General features: G+C 40.4%; 2 protein-coding genes across 3 annotated transcripts; both read left to right on the top strand.

Moving 5' to 3' along the window:
* The first annotated feature begins 351 nt into the window (after positions 1–351).
* hibadhb (3-hydroxyisobutyrate dehydrogenase b) lies at positions 352–8,225 on the top strand. The gene is made up of 8 exons (XM_061674953.1): positions 352–437; positions 2,080–2,240; positions 2,343–2,452; positions 2,544–2,665; positions 4,888–5,021; positions 5,153–5,229; positions 5,308–5,464; positions 6,057–8,225. The coding sequence occupies exons 1-8, from the start codon at positions 368–370 to the stop codon at positions 6,216–6,218; spliced, it is 993 nt and encodes a 330-aa protein (XP_061530937.1). The 5' UTR covers positions 352–367; the 3' UTR covers positions 6,219–8,225.
* A 1,477-nt stretch (positions 8,226–9,702) lies between these two features.
* On the top strand, positions 9,703–12,247 carry hoxa13b (homeobox A13b). 2 transcript variants are annotated; one of them, XM_061675794.1, is made up of 2 exons: positions 9,703–10,413; positions 12,002–12,247. In XM_061675794.1, exons 1-2 carry the CDS (start codon positions 9,774–9,776, stop codon positions 12,241–12,243), a joined length of 882 nt encoding a protein of 293 aa, XP_061531778.1. In that variant the 5' UTR covers positions 9,703–9,773; the 3' UTR covers positions 12,244–12,247. The 2 variants fall into 2 exon arrangements, with proteins under 2 accessions (XP_061531778.1, XP_061531777.1); XM_061675793.1 differs by having other exon boundaries at positions 9,728–10,413; positions 12,005–12,247.
* The last annotated feature ends 3,918 nt before the right edge of the window (positions 12,248–16,165 follow it).

Here is a 16,165-nt window from a genome sequence, read left to right as displayed (position 1 = left end):
ATTATAAAATCGTTGTTGAATATTAGGTAACACATGATTCACACAATTTTGAAAGTTCGATTGGGGAACGAATATATAATGTACGATTAATATAATTAATAAATCTTTAAATATAAATTTTATACAATTAAGGCAATAAATACGTCTTAGCCAAGATAATGTCATCAAAAATATAAAATGTAGTTATGCTTTGATGTTCACGCCACGCAGACAACTAAACCAAACCGCTGCAGATTGCTGACCCACCCCCGCAGCTCATTGGCTGAAATCTGAGAGCTTTTTGGTTAGCACGTTATTTGGTTGGCCAATGACGCTGTCATTGAATGACGTGCTTTGCGTCAGCAACCCGCGTAACGAGGAGACAAGTATGGCGGCCGTCCTCAGAGGGACTCGGTACCTAGTCGGAAGGCGGTGCAAGAATGTTCCCTTGGCGATTGGTAAGGCTTTCGAACTGCCACTACACACGCTTGCAGAAGAGCCACGTAGTTTCGCTAGAAACTCAAAGAGAAGTTTGACTACATTTTCGACACACTGTTAAGCTAGTTCAGGGGGCTTCGGCTCTCATTTACTCATTTTTTTAATTTATTTATATATTTTTTTTTTAACCTGTCTCGGCTTCACCTCGTTCGCAAACTAATGGTAGTCTTTGACGAAAATGTACCAACCACGTTGCCATTATAAACTAACTAAATGGCTAATATGTGCCCCTGTTTGAGTCGTGTCTTTATTTAAGGGATATTATGTAATAACTACACTTAATGTCTGGACGGGGCTCTTCAGAATCCCCGACTATTCAAGCAGGAAAACTTTGTTTCTGTCCACTTATTTGTATGTATGTCTACGTAGCTTTTTTATTTTTTTGGGGTCAAAATGTAATTTATACAACCCAATCACATGGCCGTAGTTTTTCTAACTTAGAATCATTAACTGCTTGTTTGCTGTGTGTTAAGGCACAGTGTGAAATGTTTGACTAAAATGCAAACTCAGAATGAACATAATGTGTCTGAGAATATACCGACATGACATTGCAAACTTTACCATGCGAATTATTGATTATTAAGTGGGGCTTGAGTTAATTTGTCTTTTTTTTCTTTTGTATGCAAAGTACATAACCGCTGCCTGCACTAACAACATGGTTGCAGACAGGAGATAGTTTACAAAAGTCCTGTCAGTGCTGCCAAATTAGCCACGTCGTTGCCATATTTAGCAAGAATTCGACACCTCTAGCAACCTTTATTCTTTTGTTAAAGGTTACTTTAATAGCCGCTAAGAAACATTAATCATAAGTCAAATCATTTTCAAATCGCTTGCCATATGACAAGGAATGAGTCCAGTGGAAGGCAATCACTGTATCAATCATGCTGAACATTGCAAAAGACACGCTACCCATTAATATGTTGCAAAAGCAGTAATTAGTCACCATGTTGGAAACTTTTGGACTGAGGCATGTGCTTCCAAGATGCAAATATTTTCCTTCTTGCATCACCTGTGCAACTCTACATGTGAACAGACCGTGGGATAGCTGCAGAGGGAATGGTTTTATCTTTGACGACAGACATGGAGTAGGTGAATTATTAAATAGAATGTAAAGAATTTAAGTTTGTGCATCATTGTGAGGCTCCTTCTGGTGTGTGTGCCTTGGCCACCGTGTGAAGTGTAATAAATGAATACGTATCCACACAAACATTGCAACCGCTCAGAAAGCTGCAGTAACATTACCTGCATGACAAGATTTTCCAAGCATGACAGTATGTCATTGAGTTGAACCAAATCAATGCTTGGGCGGGGAGTCATACTAGGGGGAAAAAAAAAAAATTTCAAAGCTTGTTTGGGATCAGGAGAAAGAAACAAAGCAAATACTCTCCAAAAATAGGAAAAATCTTTTGAGGGATGTTTTCATTTTCCTTTGCTTTTTCTATAAAGAGAGAAAATGTATTCAAAATTAGATTTTTTTAGTCTAAATTTATAGGGCAATTCGCCCAGTCATCATAATTAGCTATTTGGCTTTTTGAAATGGATTAGCAAAACTAAAGAATGTTCCTTAGGATCCCTGATATGTATTTAACCATTCTGTTACAGCCTCCACGAGGTCCATGGCCTCCAAGACACAGGTGGGCTTTATTGGCCTTGGAAATATGGGAAACCCAATGGCCAAGAATTTGCTGAAGAACGGATACCCAGTCATAGCCACAGATGTCTTCCCGGAGTCCTGCAAGGAAGTTCAAGAGCTGGGTGCCCAGGTGGGATAGTAAAGATATTCAAGCTTTTTTTGTTGTTACATTTTAAACTGGTTACACCTGTTGGTTCTATTCAACCATCCATACTTTCGTGCATTTCCTCAGATTGTCGATAATCCTGCCGAGGTAGCGGACAAGGCTGACCGCATTATCACCATGCTTCCCTCAAATCCGAATGTTAGTGACGCGTACACCGGAGCCAATGGGATTCTCAAGTATGCGTTTGCTTTTTGTCCCTTATTTTCACTAATAACTTGGGTAGAGTTTCTAGATTCTAATTTAACAAGCCTCCTTCGTTAACAACAGGAAAGTGAAGAAGGGCTCCTTGCTCATTGACTCCAGTACAATTGATCCAGCTGTTTCCAAAGAGATGGCGGCGGCTGCTGAGAAGATGGGAGCAGTTTTTATGGATGCACCTGTGTCAGGAGGTGACTTTTATATGCCGTATTTATTTGGAATATAGGCAGAGTGCACGATTCCTTGTGTGTACACACCCTCAGTTGGCTGCAGGTCATAATTTAATGTTCCAACCAACTGCGCAAGAGGGTGTTTATTCTCCATTTTTGAGGATGTGGTTGGTGTGCTGCTGAGTAAGGTGGGTGGTCTAAAACTGCAGACGTCAGCAAGGTTCCCATTGCATTTATATTAACAAACATAACTAGCATTTTAGCAGGTAAGTCCTGGTTTGTTTTGCATGCATGTCTTTACAGAGCAAATGTCATTTTCTTATGTTTGTTTCAATGTGGGTTCACCAAACTATTAGATCTTCATCTTTAGCATATACAACTGTAGTATTGATGGGACCATGATAGGTGTGACAGTCTAAATGTATTTCGACCAGCCACGTCGTCATCACCACATTGCACAGTTGTTGCTGCGTGACAGCACAGCATCTGGTTGGGCCTTAGATTTCTGAAAACTGAAAGGGTTTAACGAATGCATTGCCATAAAGCCAACCAACATACAGCGCATTTGCTACGACATACATCTGATTTGTGATCACTTGGAGTTAGTCGTCGTCACAGCGATCTTAAATTCCTGTCATGTTGAACTCTGAGTATACTTGTGGTTTATACTTAAGTTAAAATCCACTGTCACTTGTGACTGAAGTGACGTTGAATGTGTTTTGGAAGACTATTCTGACTTAATAGCTGCTCCTACCTGTTAAGCTTTCAGAGGCACTTATTGCCATTTATTGAACATTTAAAATCTAGACAATCTTTTTGAAACTATTACAAGACTTTTGAATTTGTTTACAATTGCATTTGTTTACTGATGGTTGCAGTGTTTCGTAGTGAGGTTAATGGTTAGATTAGGTTCCATGCAAACATTTTGGTAGAACTCTACCTACTCAGTCAACCCCTTCTCTTTTTAATTGCAAGTTGCCTCATGTCACGTGCTCACTGCCTGGCTTAAAAAAAAAAAAAAAAAAAAGTGTGCCGGCGACAAGAGTCTGATTTCAATCAACATGCTCAGATCATAGGAGGCAAACTGTGTGTGCAGCAATCAAAAGAATTACAGTGGCGTAGCAATTACTATTGAATCCTGTATGGTTAAATCATAAAGGTTAAAAGCGCACACGGAGTTGGGAACCTAATTGAGTCGGCATGTGTCTTCCTGTGGAACAATGTCAGAACCAGATGAGAGGACTGCCGTCTGATTTCTCTTCAGAGTGGAGTGATTATACTTCTACTAGTTTAGAGCGCTGACATAGTCACCAACAGTCGCTCGGGTAAAAAGGAAACGGTGTACGTTTGACTTGTAGAGCGTATTTGTTAGAAGAAATCAAGAACCAGGGAAAGTTTCACAGCAGTTTGGATTTGAATTAAAATTTATAAAAAAAAAATCATTTTTAAGCCAATCTTACACATTGCATTTGTAAAGTTGATTAAGTCTAATCCATAGTAGTCTGTATTCGTCTTACTGACCAAATGTTCCTAATAATTGTTCGTTGTCTCAAACCACCCCTTGGGTGTTTTCTTTGCTTTGGGAATCTGTTTTTAAAAGTCAATGCTTAGTTGGCTGACTTCACCTACAGTACAGCCAAATTGCTCACAAGATCAAGTAGCAGGGAGACCTCAAGAAAGTCTTGGCTTCTTTCCATTCCCGTCCTGTAAACTGGATGACTGATTCCAGCGTTTCCTGGTACTCGTGTGACTTGCTTTAACCCCATATGAACCAACAACATTCTAACGCCTCTATTACGTTTAGTGCAGGGTTCCACTTTGCTTTGCTGACCTGATTGGTTGCTGCTTTTTGTGTGTACTACTCATTTAGTCCCTTGTAAATCTCATTGAAATGCAAAATAGCTGTAAAAAGTTCATCTTGAGTATAAATCATATTTAGTTACAATATCTAGTTGCCATTTAAAATTTCTTTGGAATAAAGAAATGTTGGTTGAGTTAAAGTAATGATTTGCTGAACATCTTGGATGTTAAAAGTAATACATCATTATACTGTAGCAGATCTGGTGATGTTGCTCCCGAGGCAAAATCTGTCAGTGGGTGAGTGAGACAAATATGAACCCACATGGCAATTTTATGAGCACATTGCCTCTGCCACTTTTCATCCATCCATCCATCCATCAACCTCGAGGAAAAAATTTGGAACTGGCAACAAACCGTGACGGTCGCATGATTTCCATTGTTAGGTGTGGGTGCCGCCAATTTAGGAAAGCTGACATTTATGGTGGGAGGAGCCGAGGAAGAGTTTACTGCTGCCCAAGAGCTTCTCAGCTGCATGGGAGCCAACGTGATTTACTGTGGTCAGGTTGGAACTGGACAGGTAGGAACGGTCAACACTTTCTGGGGTTTCTTTGCCAAAACGCCATTACTTGATTGTATGCCATGTTTAGACATTTTTGTGACAGTTGTTAAAGTCATTAAACATCATTTTCTTGTTCACTACATATATAGGCTGCTAAAATATGTAACAACATGCTCCTTGCCATTGGAATGATCGGAACAGCCGAAACAATGAATTTGGGAATCAGGTAACAGTTGCTCTTTGGGAGTCTGTTCCGAAATTATGAATTTGACACCATGGTAAATGAATGTTTCCTCATTTCCAGACTTGGTCTTGAGCCAAAACTCTTGGCCAAGATCCTAAACATGAGTTCAGGCCGTTGCTGGTCCAGTGACGCCTACAATCCTGTGCCCGGAGTGATGGAGGGAGTCCCGTCGGCAAATAACTACCAGGGGGGCTTCGGCACGCAGCTAATGGCCAAGGTCCGTTCATGTGCTTCTTCTGTGTCACATTTAGGCTTGCAGCTGCCAGCCATGCATCCGACAGCAGTAGACCTGTAGCCTTTTATTTATGACATTTTTCTACCTCAAACAACACCTTTAGGAGAGTTTGTTAGGTTTTTGCTCAATGTAGATTCTCAATAATGTCAATGCTTCAGGGTCAAATTCTCACTATAATGAAACCTTTAGTAAGCTGTGCACCCAATATATAAGTAACATTCTAAATTGCAATTTCAGTGTCACAATTGGTAACTCAATGTAATTTTACAACGTTAAAATAATTGAACTTTTAATGCTCCAAGTGCATTGTGAGGGTGGTGTACCTAGCAGGAGTTTTGCATACAAGATAACCTCTGGAGTCGGTTTAAAAAAAAAATTTCTTCATGCATGAAACAAAAATTGTTTACGCTGGCCCTTCTATTGGAATGCGTTTAACCACCCAAAAAAATTAATGCTTTGCTTGCTGATCTTAGATTTACTAACTGTATTGTTTTTTGTAGAAATCCCACTAAATCTTCATGACAACAGTTACCTCTCGTGAGAACCGAGATAAAAGCTTCCTTGTCTTTTTCAGGATCTCGGTCTGGCCCAGAACACAGCCACCAACACAAAGACCCCCGTTCCACTCGGCTCCTTAGCTCATCAGATCTACCGGATGATGTGCGCCCGCGGTTACGCCAGTAAAGATTTCTCCTCTGTGTTCCAGTTCTTGCGCGAGGAGGAGGGACAGCAATGAGTGCCTCCTCCGTCCCATGCGAGCCTTACCTTAAGCAGACCTGTCGCCACACAGGTCTGCTGCCACACTGTAGCTGGTCGGGGGTGCCTTTGGGGGGGGGCCCATGAGGACTCTTCCAAAGTTGTCAAAAGACAAGACACAAGCTCCCAAAATAAACGTTTTACTCAACAATACAACACTCCTTTCCCTATTGGAGGCTATACTGTCCGACATGCAGCGGATTGAAAAGGTTTAAGGTTATCCCAACAGTAGCACTTACAAGACAATGTGTGTCAAGTGGGGATTTTAGTTACAAAATGCGACTGTGTTTTCTCGTTTGCTCATTTTATGTTACTCTTCTCTCTATTAATTGTCAATGTGACATTGGTATGAACGTCACATAATATCTTGCAGAGAAATAAAGACAATGACGTCTTAAACTTTAACTTCCTGAAACCTGTATTCTTATTAAATCGTGTAATACCATGTACCGTAATTTCTCGTGATGCGCACCCAAGTATAATACGCACCCCCAAAGTTGACCTCAAAGTTCTGGAAAACCCTTCTATGTATAATGCGTTTTTGCAATGCATGATTTTGCTTCGACCATATGATCAAAACATGAAGTATTATCTGTATTTATTTTTTTTGCTGTTTTCAAAGAATTATTCTGAAGTTAAGCACTTTATTAGAACACAAAACATTTTTTATTTACTTGCTCTTATTTTGAAATTCGCAGTCCTACTTTTATTTAGTAAAGAGAAAACACACAGTTGTGCTCATATGGTTGATTACCCAGGCAGAATTTGTAAGATGGGTACAATTCTTTAAAGAAAACATGAAGGGCCAGGCGAAACACATTTAATTTCATTTTAATTGGATGCAACTAAAGATGTCAAGCATTTCAGAAAAGCATTATCATTAAACAAAAGATAACCGTAAAGAAATTAATGATGGTTGTTGTTCAGTCAACAGTCATATTTAAAAAATAATAATAATTTTTTTTTAAAAAACAGTATTTCACAAATTCTGCCTGGGTATGTAAGCATGAGCACAATTGTACATATATGCAGTCATATGTAGACCTGTCACATAGGAAGGAAAGTGTAGGCTACACCTTTTTCATAACCTCTAGGTGGCATACTAGTATGAAAGTGTACAACTTTTTCATAACCTCTAGGGGGCGGTGGCATAGCGGAATGAAAGTGTACAGCATTTCATAACCTCTAGATGGCGGCATACATTTATATAATGGGAAAGTCTTTAATTTTCCCCTATACCTATGTATAATGCACACTATTGACTTTTGACCCCAAAAAATGTTGGGGGTGGAATGCGCATTGTACATGAGAAATTACAGTACATGTCATGTGACAACTGAACCTTTTTTAAAATATAATTCTGAATGCCGTGTTTATGCTCCACCTGAGTTTCCTGCCACTAATGGATTCGATACCTTCTAGTTTGACTCACCCGGTAGTAACGTAACAGCACCCTAAGAAGCTTCACAAGTGGAACCAAGTGTTTTCCCCCACGAGCACATAAAACCAAAAACACTTTCCCCATTTAATTCCTATTGATTAAAAATGTAGATTTTTCTTCTTTTTTGTTGTTGTTGTCCAACCTTTTTAGAAACTTGGGACGTGAACCGTGAGTCATTTTATCCTGACTTTTTTTGCGCGGCCTGTTTCTGATCTGCTGCTCCAAAGAGAGCCACTGAGGGGCCAAGGTGCCACAGGTCGTGCGATCACAAGACAAGCCCATAAAAACTCCATTAAGCACTGCAGGCTGAGAGCTGTGTTGTCATCTGCTTGATAGGTACTGCAAACACAGCACTACTTCGCTATCAGGCCTGCATGCACGCTGTCACGCCAACGCGCACCTGTTTATGCTCAAAATGGTTCTTTCATGCTTATTGATATTTGTCACATACGCTTACATATCAAGTTGCTGTTTAGTAGTCGAATATCACGTTTTCACGACTGGAAAATTAAAATCCAAATTCACTCGTCAAAATAAAATACTGTAAACCCCTGTCTGGTCATTCTGCTTGCACCAGGAAGTAGCCTGCTAGCTAACAAACAAAACCGAATACAAAGCTCCTAATTCTTTTCACTGTCAGCATTGGTGGAGGTGTATGCTGCAAAACAAATCTTATGGTGGCCCAAGTCTTTTGCACTGTACAGTTAATAACATCCAGTCATCGTAACATTTGAAAGCGAAGAGTTATTCAGTCGGTAGTACAGAAATATGCCGGATAAACTGCAGTAGCTGAGATGTAGGCTGTTTTTTTTTTCCCCCTTTGAATATGTTGAGCTACTTATAACTTGGCCTGTTAGATTGCATGTTTAATAAACAAAAGATGAATACAGTGCATTCAGGGGAGAAAAGTTTGGGCATACCATGTGTTTTACCATTTTTCTTTTAACCTTTTTAAACGTATAAATATAGGCTATTGGGGAAAAAAAACTTCATTTCACACATGCAGCTAATGGTTAAAAATGTATTTGATTGCAGTGTAACAAATGTTGACATATTTTCAAGTAACCCTTCAAGCAATATTAAATCTAAGGTTATCCCCCTGAAATATAGTTACACTTGCCTGTACAAGCTATGACCTTGGCTCATCAAAATTTACAGCCTCCAAAAGGTGAGAAAATGTATTTTAAAAATGAATGTTAAAGGGCCTCAGATTTCGGTTGACTTCTATCACTTGCTGAAACTGTAAATGTAGCAATGACCGAGAAAAAAAGAAAAGGGCATGCATGGCGAACGTTATTGAACGTTTCCTTCAATGTTATTCTGCTTTTTAATGCTGTTTAGAGGTTTCCGGCGCCACGTCTGTGCTCTTGCTGTCACTTCGAGCATTTCATTGGTGTCGAATGCTGCTTTTTTGTTTTTGTGGTCTTGGATCCTGCCGAGGTAGTCAATGCCGATTGATGGGCGTTTTGTGCGTGTGCCTGTCTGAAGCTTCTCTTTGCTTTTGCTATTTCATTGTGTTTGGGGCTCTTTTGTCTTTCAACTTGACCTTGGACTCCAGCCGCGTGCTGCCTGCCCTCCTTTCGACGACACTGCAGCGAATCTTTTTGTATTTAGTTGGCCTTGAAATCATCCAAAGGAAGAACGTTGGTGGACTTCTGTGTAAAAGCTGCTTTGACGGTTTTTAAAAGGGGTTAAAAAAAAAAAAAAAAAAAAAACTGCACCTTGGACTCATTAAGTGTTTTAAGAAGGCTTTGAAGCTTTAGGAGCATGTCCACCCATGCGTCCATATTTAATAATTTAGTCTCATATTGTTTGGCTTAGCATAGTAAGACCTCCAATCGCTATTTAACGGATCCAAACTCAAGCAGTCGTTTGTTGTTGTTTGTGCGGGTACGAGGGGCTGATGCGCTTGGTGATCTCCTGCGCGGACCTTTATCGTCTCCTTTGCATATCACGTGTTTGGCCCGGGCCAATAACCTCGCGACGGTTCCGTGCGGGCACGGTTCCCCTGCCAGAGAGTCCCTGTCTCGGTGCATTCGGTCGCGGGGGGTTGGAGGAAAAAGAGCCGCACGCGCGCACGTGTCGGGACATGCTATGACCGCGTCATTGCTGCTGCACTCGCACTGGGCCGAGCCGCTGATGTTCGGCAAGAACATGCAAGACGCGCCGGCGTTCCCCGGGGGGAACTTGGCGCCCAACCAGTGCAGGAATCTGCTGGCGCATCCCGCCTCGCTGGCGCCGAGCAGCGCGGCCTACGCCAGCGCCGACGCGCCGGCCAGCGGCATCGGGGAGCCGGGCAAGCAGTGCAGCCCGTGTTCGGCCACGCAGAGCTCGCCCAACGCGTCCCTCCCGTACGGATACTTCGGCGGCGGCTACTACCCGTGCAGGCCGGTGTCCCACGGCTGCGTCAAGGCCTGCGCGCAAGCCGCCTCCTACGGGGACAAGTACGCGCAGGACTCGTCGCTGCCCGGTGACGAGTTCTGCGGCCGGGCCAAGGAGTTCCCCTTTTACCAGGGCTACTCCCCGGCTCCCTACCAGGCCGGCTACCTGGACGTGCCCGTGCCCGTGGTGCCCGCGCTGAGTGCGCCCCCCGAGCCCAGACACGACCCCCTCTTGCCCGTGGAGCCCTACCAGCCGTGGTCCATCACCGGCAACGGCTGGAGTGCGGCGGGCCAAGTGTACTGCACCAAGGAGCAGCCTCAGGCCAACGCGCTGTGGAAGTCCCCCTTGCAAGGTGAGAGCCAACACCTTTTCACCTCCACACTTCCAAGCCACGGATGCAGTGCATTTCAAACGCTTTCGTCGTCGTCCAGGATTTCTTGGACGACGGTTATGTTTTGTAAGGCCAGCAATACAGACGTCAGGGTTTGGTTGACAAATTGGAAAAACCGGAGGAGCCATGTTGTAAACCAGTTGTGCTTGCACAATAATTCCAAAATAGGACAATTTGAAGACGTGTCCGATCGTGCTTTCCATGTCGCAAAATTGTGCAACAATTGAGGAAAAAGAGAGTAGCGTTCATTTGTTTACTTTTCCCAATTTCGTGTAATTCTCTTATTTTTACCTCGCCTCAAATAAAATGTCATCTTTCCCACGTACAATAACGCAAAGAAATACCATTTTTGAGTTTTCGTCCAATTCACTTTAACAGGACAAAGGTTTTCGTCCACATAAAACGCCATCCTGATTAAAAAACGCCAACGTATAATGTACAACAAAAATCATTGTTCAACACTATGACAGCAAAACAAAACGGGTAGGAACTCATCAGTTAAACGTTGCTTTTTTTCCCACCACCCAACAAAATGCCATCAATGATGACGCACCAACATATATTGTTTTCTTTGTGTTATAAAATATTTTCCTTGCACAGTAGTGAAGAAAAAGTATTCAATGTAGAATGGCGTCTGTGCCAAACACGTTTTTTTCCTTTCAAATATTTTTTCAATAGTTTCATCCTTCAGTCGTACGAAAAATGAACAACAATAATAATGAATGATCACGATGAACTTAATGATAATAAGGATCATTTTACGAACGTGAAAATTACTTTTTACATGTATGTCGCTAGATGGACTGCAGAGATAACTATAACTTTTCTAAAACAGTATAAAACAATCCTACTATAGAAGGTTCTTTATAATAATGATTTATTATAGACATTGACTTAATTCGAGCATGTATCATTTGGAGCTTACCACATTTTAGTTGCGCAACCGATGTACTTTTGTTTTGTTTTGTTTTGTTTTTTCCGGTGCAGTAAAGAAAAACCATTCAATTCAACCTGGAGCCCCGCAAAATGGATAACGTACCAATAACAACATTGAAAAAAAAGTTGTCCTTATTTTGTAATATATATATATATATATATATATATATATATATAATGTATTTTATTTTATTTTTTGTTAAAGAAAAAAGTCAATTACATATTTTTCCCACAATAAAATGCCCTTTTTGATTTGGTGCATTAATTTCCACCATCAAAAGAGTTCTTATTTTATTTGTTTTCTGCACGTCGTTACCCTAGCAATTTAATATTTATATTGCAATTTGGCTATTTTCATTCTACTTTTTTTTTTTTACGCAATAGCAACGCACCAGGCAAATTGCAGTTTTTTTTTGTTTTTTTTTTGTTTTTCATTTGCAATTAATCAGATTGATTCCTTTATATCCAATCATGCGAAAGAAACGTACTGCATTTTTTTGTATTTATTTATTACGTTTCGGTCACTTGAGTGCGCGTGAAGGGGTGAAACTAACTAACACGTTGCTTCCCACTCTTCCCCCCCCCCCCCCCCCCCCCAAAAAAAAAAAAAAAGTAGACAACACGTGCGCCGTGGACAGCCACGTGCGCCGCGGCAGGAAGAAGCGCGTCCCCTACACCAAGGCGCAGCTGAAAGAACTGGAACGCGAGTACGCCACCAATAAGTTCATCAGCAAGGACAAGCGGAGGAGAATTTCGGCGCACACCAACCTGACGGAGAGACAAGTCACCATCTGGTTTCAAAACCGACGCGTAAAGGAGAAGAAAATCGTCAATAAATTCAAGAGCTCCTGTTAGCTCATCGTCTATAGTTTTTTTTTTTTTTTTTGGGGGGGGGGGGGGGGGGGCGAAGACCAAAAAAAAAAAAATGGACACAGATGTGCCTTGATCACAAATAAACTCTGCTATAATTTATTACCTTCACTTTTGTCGCCAGAGTGCCTCCTTTCACCGTTTTTTTTTTTTGAAATCCTCTCCCTCCTCGAGTTTTAATTGGAAGCAGTCCACGCGGCGCGATGACAGAAGGTCGGAAGTGTTTGCGACAAGCGTGTGTGATAAACCTCCACGCACACGCCGCCTCCCACGCGTGTTCGTCTTCATTAGACGCCTTTATTCATTTTCACAAGAAGGCAAAACTCTCCCAACTACTTCAACAACACAAGCATGTGGCGTTTCGTAATACATTCAGGAACAAATATAATGCAACAAACTAATTCTACATTTCCTCTGAGGTTTTGTTTTGGTTTTAGAAATACGTCACGTGTGCCCAGGACACTCCATTTAAAAAAAAAAAAAAACTCATTCACATATTTTTTTTGTTTTAAATTTCAACCATTAAATCCAAATGTGACATTTTTAATAGTTTGTAAGAAACATAACGCGTCTGATATTGAGGTGGTCGTCCCTGTGCATATTTATCCTGTGTGTTAGTAAATGTGATTTCAGGAGATTAAAAAAACAAATGTAAAAAAAAAAAAAAGAAGAAGAAGGAGATGAGTATTAACTGTGTAACGTATTTAAAATTGTAAATATTTTTGGAGCATAGCCAAACAAGAATGTTAATAAATGTTTACGAGCCGCTTTAAAAGCTTGTGTTTTATTACATGTACGTTACTTTGAAAATGATTACTGATCGGATTTTGCTGACCGATGTTACATAATAGTCGCCAATTGCCTCTTTTTTTTTTTTTTTTTTTTTTTCTTCTTCTTCTTCTTTTTTCTACAAATCTTGCCTTTGTTGAGGCTATTTAGAGTTTGTAGCCATCTAGTGCACAAAGTCTGCAAGTACAGCTTTTGCAATTGCAGGGAGCATTGCATTACTTTCTCAAGTGTTTTGAGCATTTGTTTTTTCTTTAACCGTTAATGTCGTCCATGTTATTTTTATGAGTATTTCTGATTTATTCGGAAGAGTTTAGTTTCATTTGTATTCACTGGTGTCTTTCCCCCCTATAGGTTCAGCATTTGACAGACTTGTGCAAGGTAAGTTCTTCGATATTTTTTTACCTTCTCATCAATGTCTTTAAATGCTAAAGATGGAATCTTACTGACTGACAGACTAAAGACACAATTCCCACACAATACTATTATTATTATATTCTCCCCTATTAAATCATCTTATTACAGTAATCAAATGTCATGTATCATCAACTTAAAGTATAAGTATACTTTTTTTTTTTTGCACAGCACATAAGTTGAACGTCTTGAAGCAAAACAGACAGATATTGTTTGTCATATTTGCATAGTTACATCACCCTGTTCTGTTAAAGTGTCTTTGTACAGTTTGTAGTTTTTTATTTATCAAGCTCCATACATCCAGCTTGACTGGCTACGTCATACTGCGTCTGCAGTCTCTTATTTGGCGTCATAGCGCCCCCTAATGGTTCGGCAACCGAGTGTAAGAGCTGGGGAAGAGGAGTGTGTATAGGTTGCCATGGAGTTTTTTCACACATTTTTTTTGCTTTTTCTTTTGCCAAATTAAAACCAACTCATCGAGGCCTTGAGTGCCACAGTTCGAAGTATGAAATTCAACTCAACTCAAGAGGTTTTCATCACGTGCTCATGTAGAAACGCGTCGCCGATTTTTTTTTAACGCTGCTCAACTCGAACTTGCACAGCAATTGAATTGATGCTATTTTCAACTAGAGTGTGCTCAATCAATTGCAGCCTCGACACAATGCGTCCATCGCCCACTGACGGCAAAGAAAGGGACCTATTGTAGTCATACTACAATATAAAGTCCAATTCCAATTTGAATCACACACTCTAAAGGATTGAAAAGTATTTTTTGTCTCTCTCTCCAAAAGAATGCATGCTTTTTCATTTTCTCAATTTAAAAAAAAAGCAGCAATTTTCTAAACTAGATTCTTTCCCCTCTAATTTTAGTTCTATGAAGGCATATGTTTATGTTTATGTCCTCCGTTGACTTGAAATACAAACTGAGGCTTGATGCAAAATCGGCAATCGTGCAATAACCGACTTGCTTCCTTGTCGTCTTTCCTTGGCCAAAGTGAATTCGTGCCATGTCGTGTGAAGTTAAGTGTCAGCACAGCAAGTAGAATTGTTTGCCTGTTGCTTTTGGTCAATCGTCTTAACTGCAAAGCCGGGAGGGAAGTGCGGCTTTTTAAAAAACTTTGTTTGTATTTATTTATGTATTTATTTATTTATTTATTTTTTAATGAGGATTTCCATCCCAGCGAAAGCGCCTGGGATTCATGCAATAACACACATTATGAGCGTCTGGTTAACCCAAAAATATTTATTTGAAAACCTCTTTCGGCAGGGGCCAAACACGCCACCAGCGCCGTGCCACTCTGGAAGCCGGAACTGTAGGAAAAATCAAAATATGGTTTCAGTGTGAATGAAATGACTCAAGTTGAGCAGTGTGAGCAGTAAATCACACAGTACATGAAAAAAAAAATAATAATAATAAATGTCTACAGTGGAGGAGACTTATATGAGACACGTGTGGCCACTTATGGAAATAAATTACAGTTACAGACAAATGCAGTTATGGAGAGATATTGACATGCACATTTATCGGACTAGAGCATCACAACAATTATGTCTCATTAGAAGAATCAAAATCATAGAGTATAATCTGAAAAACTTCACGTAAATACATTATTAGCACCTTTACAACAGCAACCAGAAAAAAAAATGGCTCGGGCATACACAATAGAAAATCATTTCAAATAAATCAAATCAATGCGAATATGTTCTCTAACATATTTCAAATCAAAACAATGACACACGATTCATAAATAGAAGTGATGATCTTTAAGCGTCTTAAAAGTCAGCAGCCGACCCAAAGCATACCACATCATGTTCGCAGAAAAGATGTCAACGCAGCTTCGAAATGGCTAAAAATTGGGGAGTATTAACATTAAATTTAAGAGGTTGGAAGCGTAACGAGACATGTGTACTTCTGTTTTCCCCCCCCGTTGCCATGGTAACCTCCCCTTTCGGGCTTCGCTCGTTTCGTTCTTTCGTCCAAGCCAGAGAAAAATGCATCGAGCGCGGGCGGGGTTGGACTCTCGAGCTGGAAAAACACCACATGCCGTTTAGGCTTGACGTGTTCTTCGGGCCGGGTCAGCTTCGGAACATTTGGCGTGGAGAAAAAAGGGGGAAAGGGAAAAATAAGCTCCAACATGCGGATATTAATATATTTATATACTTGTAGAAAGTGTGATCACGAAGGTGTGTGCATCCTTTGGGAGTTCTCTGAAGCCTGTGCCATCTTTCCTGCTTTTCTGTCCAAAACCATTGACTTTTTTTTGCCATATGAAGTGGAGTAAAGTGCGCATACAGTGGATATAAAAAGTCTACACACCCCCGTTCAAAGGTTTTTTCCTATACAAAATTAAAAAGAAACAAAATGAGACCAGGATTCATTAAAATCGGAACATTTTCCATCAACAACTCAATTGGAAAAGAACATTCTTTTCAAGAGGAGAAGAACAAATAAACCAGAGAGATAATGTTGTTGCCAAAGTGTGCACACCCTCTCGGAACTGCGGACGTGGCTGTTTTCGGAATAAACCAATGACGTTCAAACACGTTAAATGGGATTAAGCACACACCATTTAAAGTTAATATTTTTTTTTTTTTTTTAAAACATGAAAGTTCTGATGTTCTAGTAGGATTTTCCCAGCATCTTTCGTGCTGATTCCAGCAGAAGCTTGAAGGTTTTTATGCTACCACTGTCTGCTGTGGCTCAATT

This window comes from Phycodurus eques, chromosome 4 (assembly GCF_024500275.1).
Source record: "Phycodurus eques isolate BA_2022a chromosome 4, UOR_Pequ_1.1, whole genome shotgun sequence".
Lineage (NCBI taxonomy): Eukaryota > Metazoa > Chordata > Actinopteri > Syngnathiformes > Syngnathidae > Phycodurus > Phycodurus eques.
The sequence above is the reverse complement of the archived record's forward strand: the minus strand, read 5'-3'. Positions and strand labels throughout refer to the sequence as shown.

Coding starts and splice junctions, on each gene's coding strand:
- hibadhb (XM_061674953.1), top strand. CDS start 368: ATGGCGGCCGTCCTCAGAGGGACTCGGTACCTAGTCGGAAGGCGGTGC. Junction 438..2,079: donor GAATGTTCCCTTGGCGATTG/GTAAGGCTTTCG, acceptor ATTCTGTTACAG/CCTCCACGAGGTCCATGGCC. Junction 5,022..5,152: donor GTCAGGTTGGAACTGGACAG/GTAGGAACGGTC, acceptor CTACATATATAG/GCTGCTAAAATATGTAACAA.
- hoxa13b (XM_061675794.1), top strand. CDS start 9,774: ATGACCGCGTCATTGCTGCTGCACTCGCACTGGGCCGAGCCGCTGATG. Junction 10,414..12,001: donor GTGGAAGTCCCCCTTGCAAG/GTGAGAGCCAAC, acceptor AAAAAAAAAAAG/TAGACAACACGTGCGCCGTG.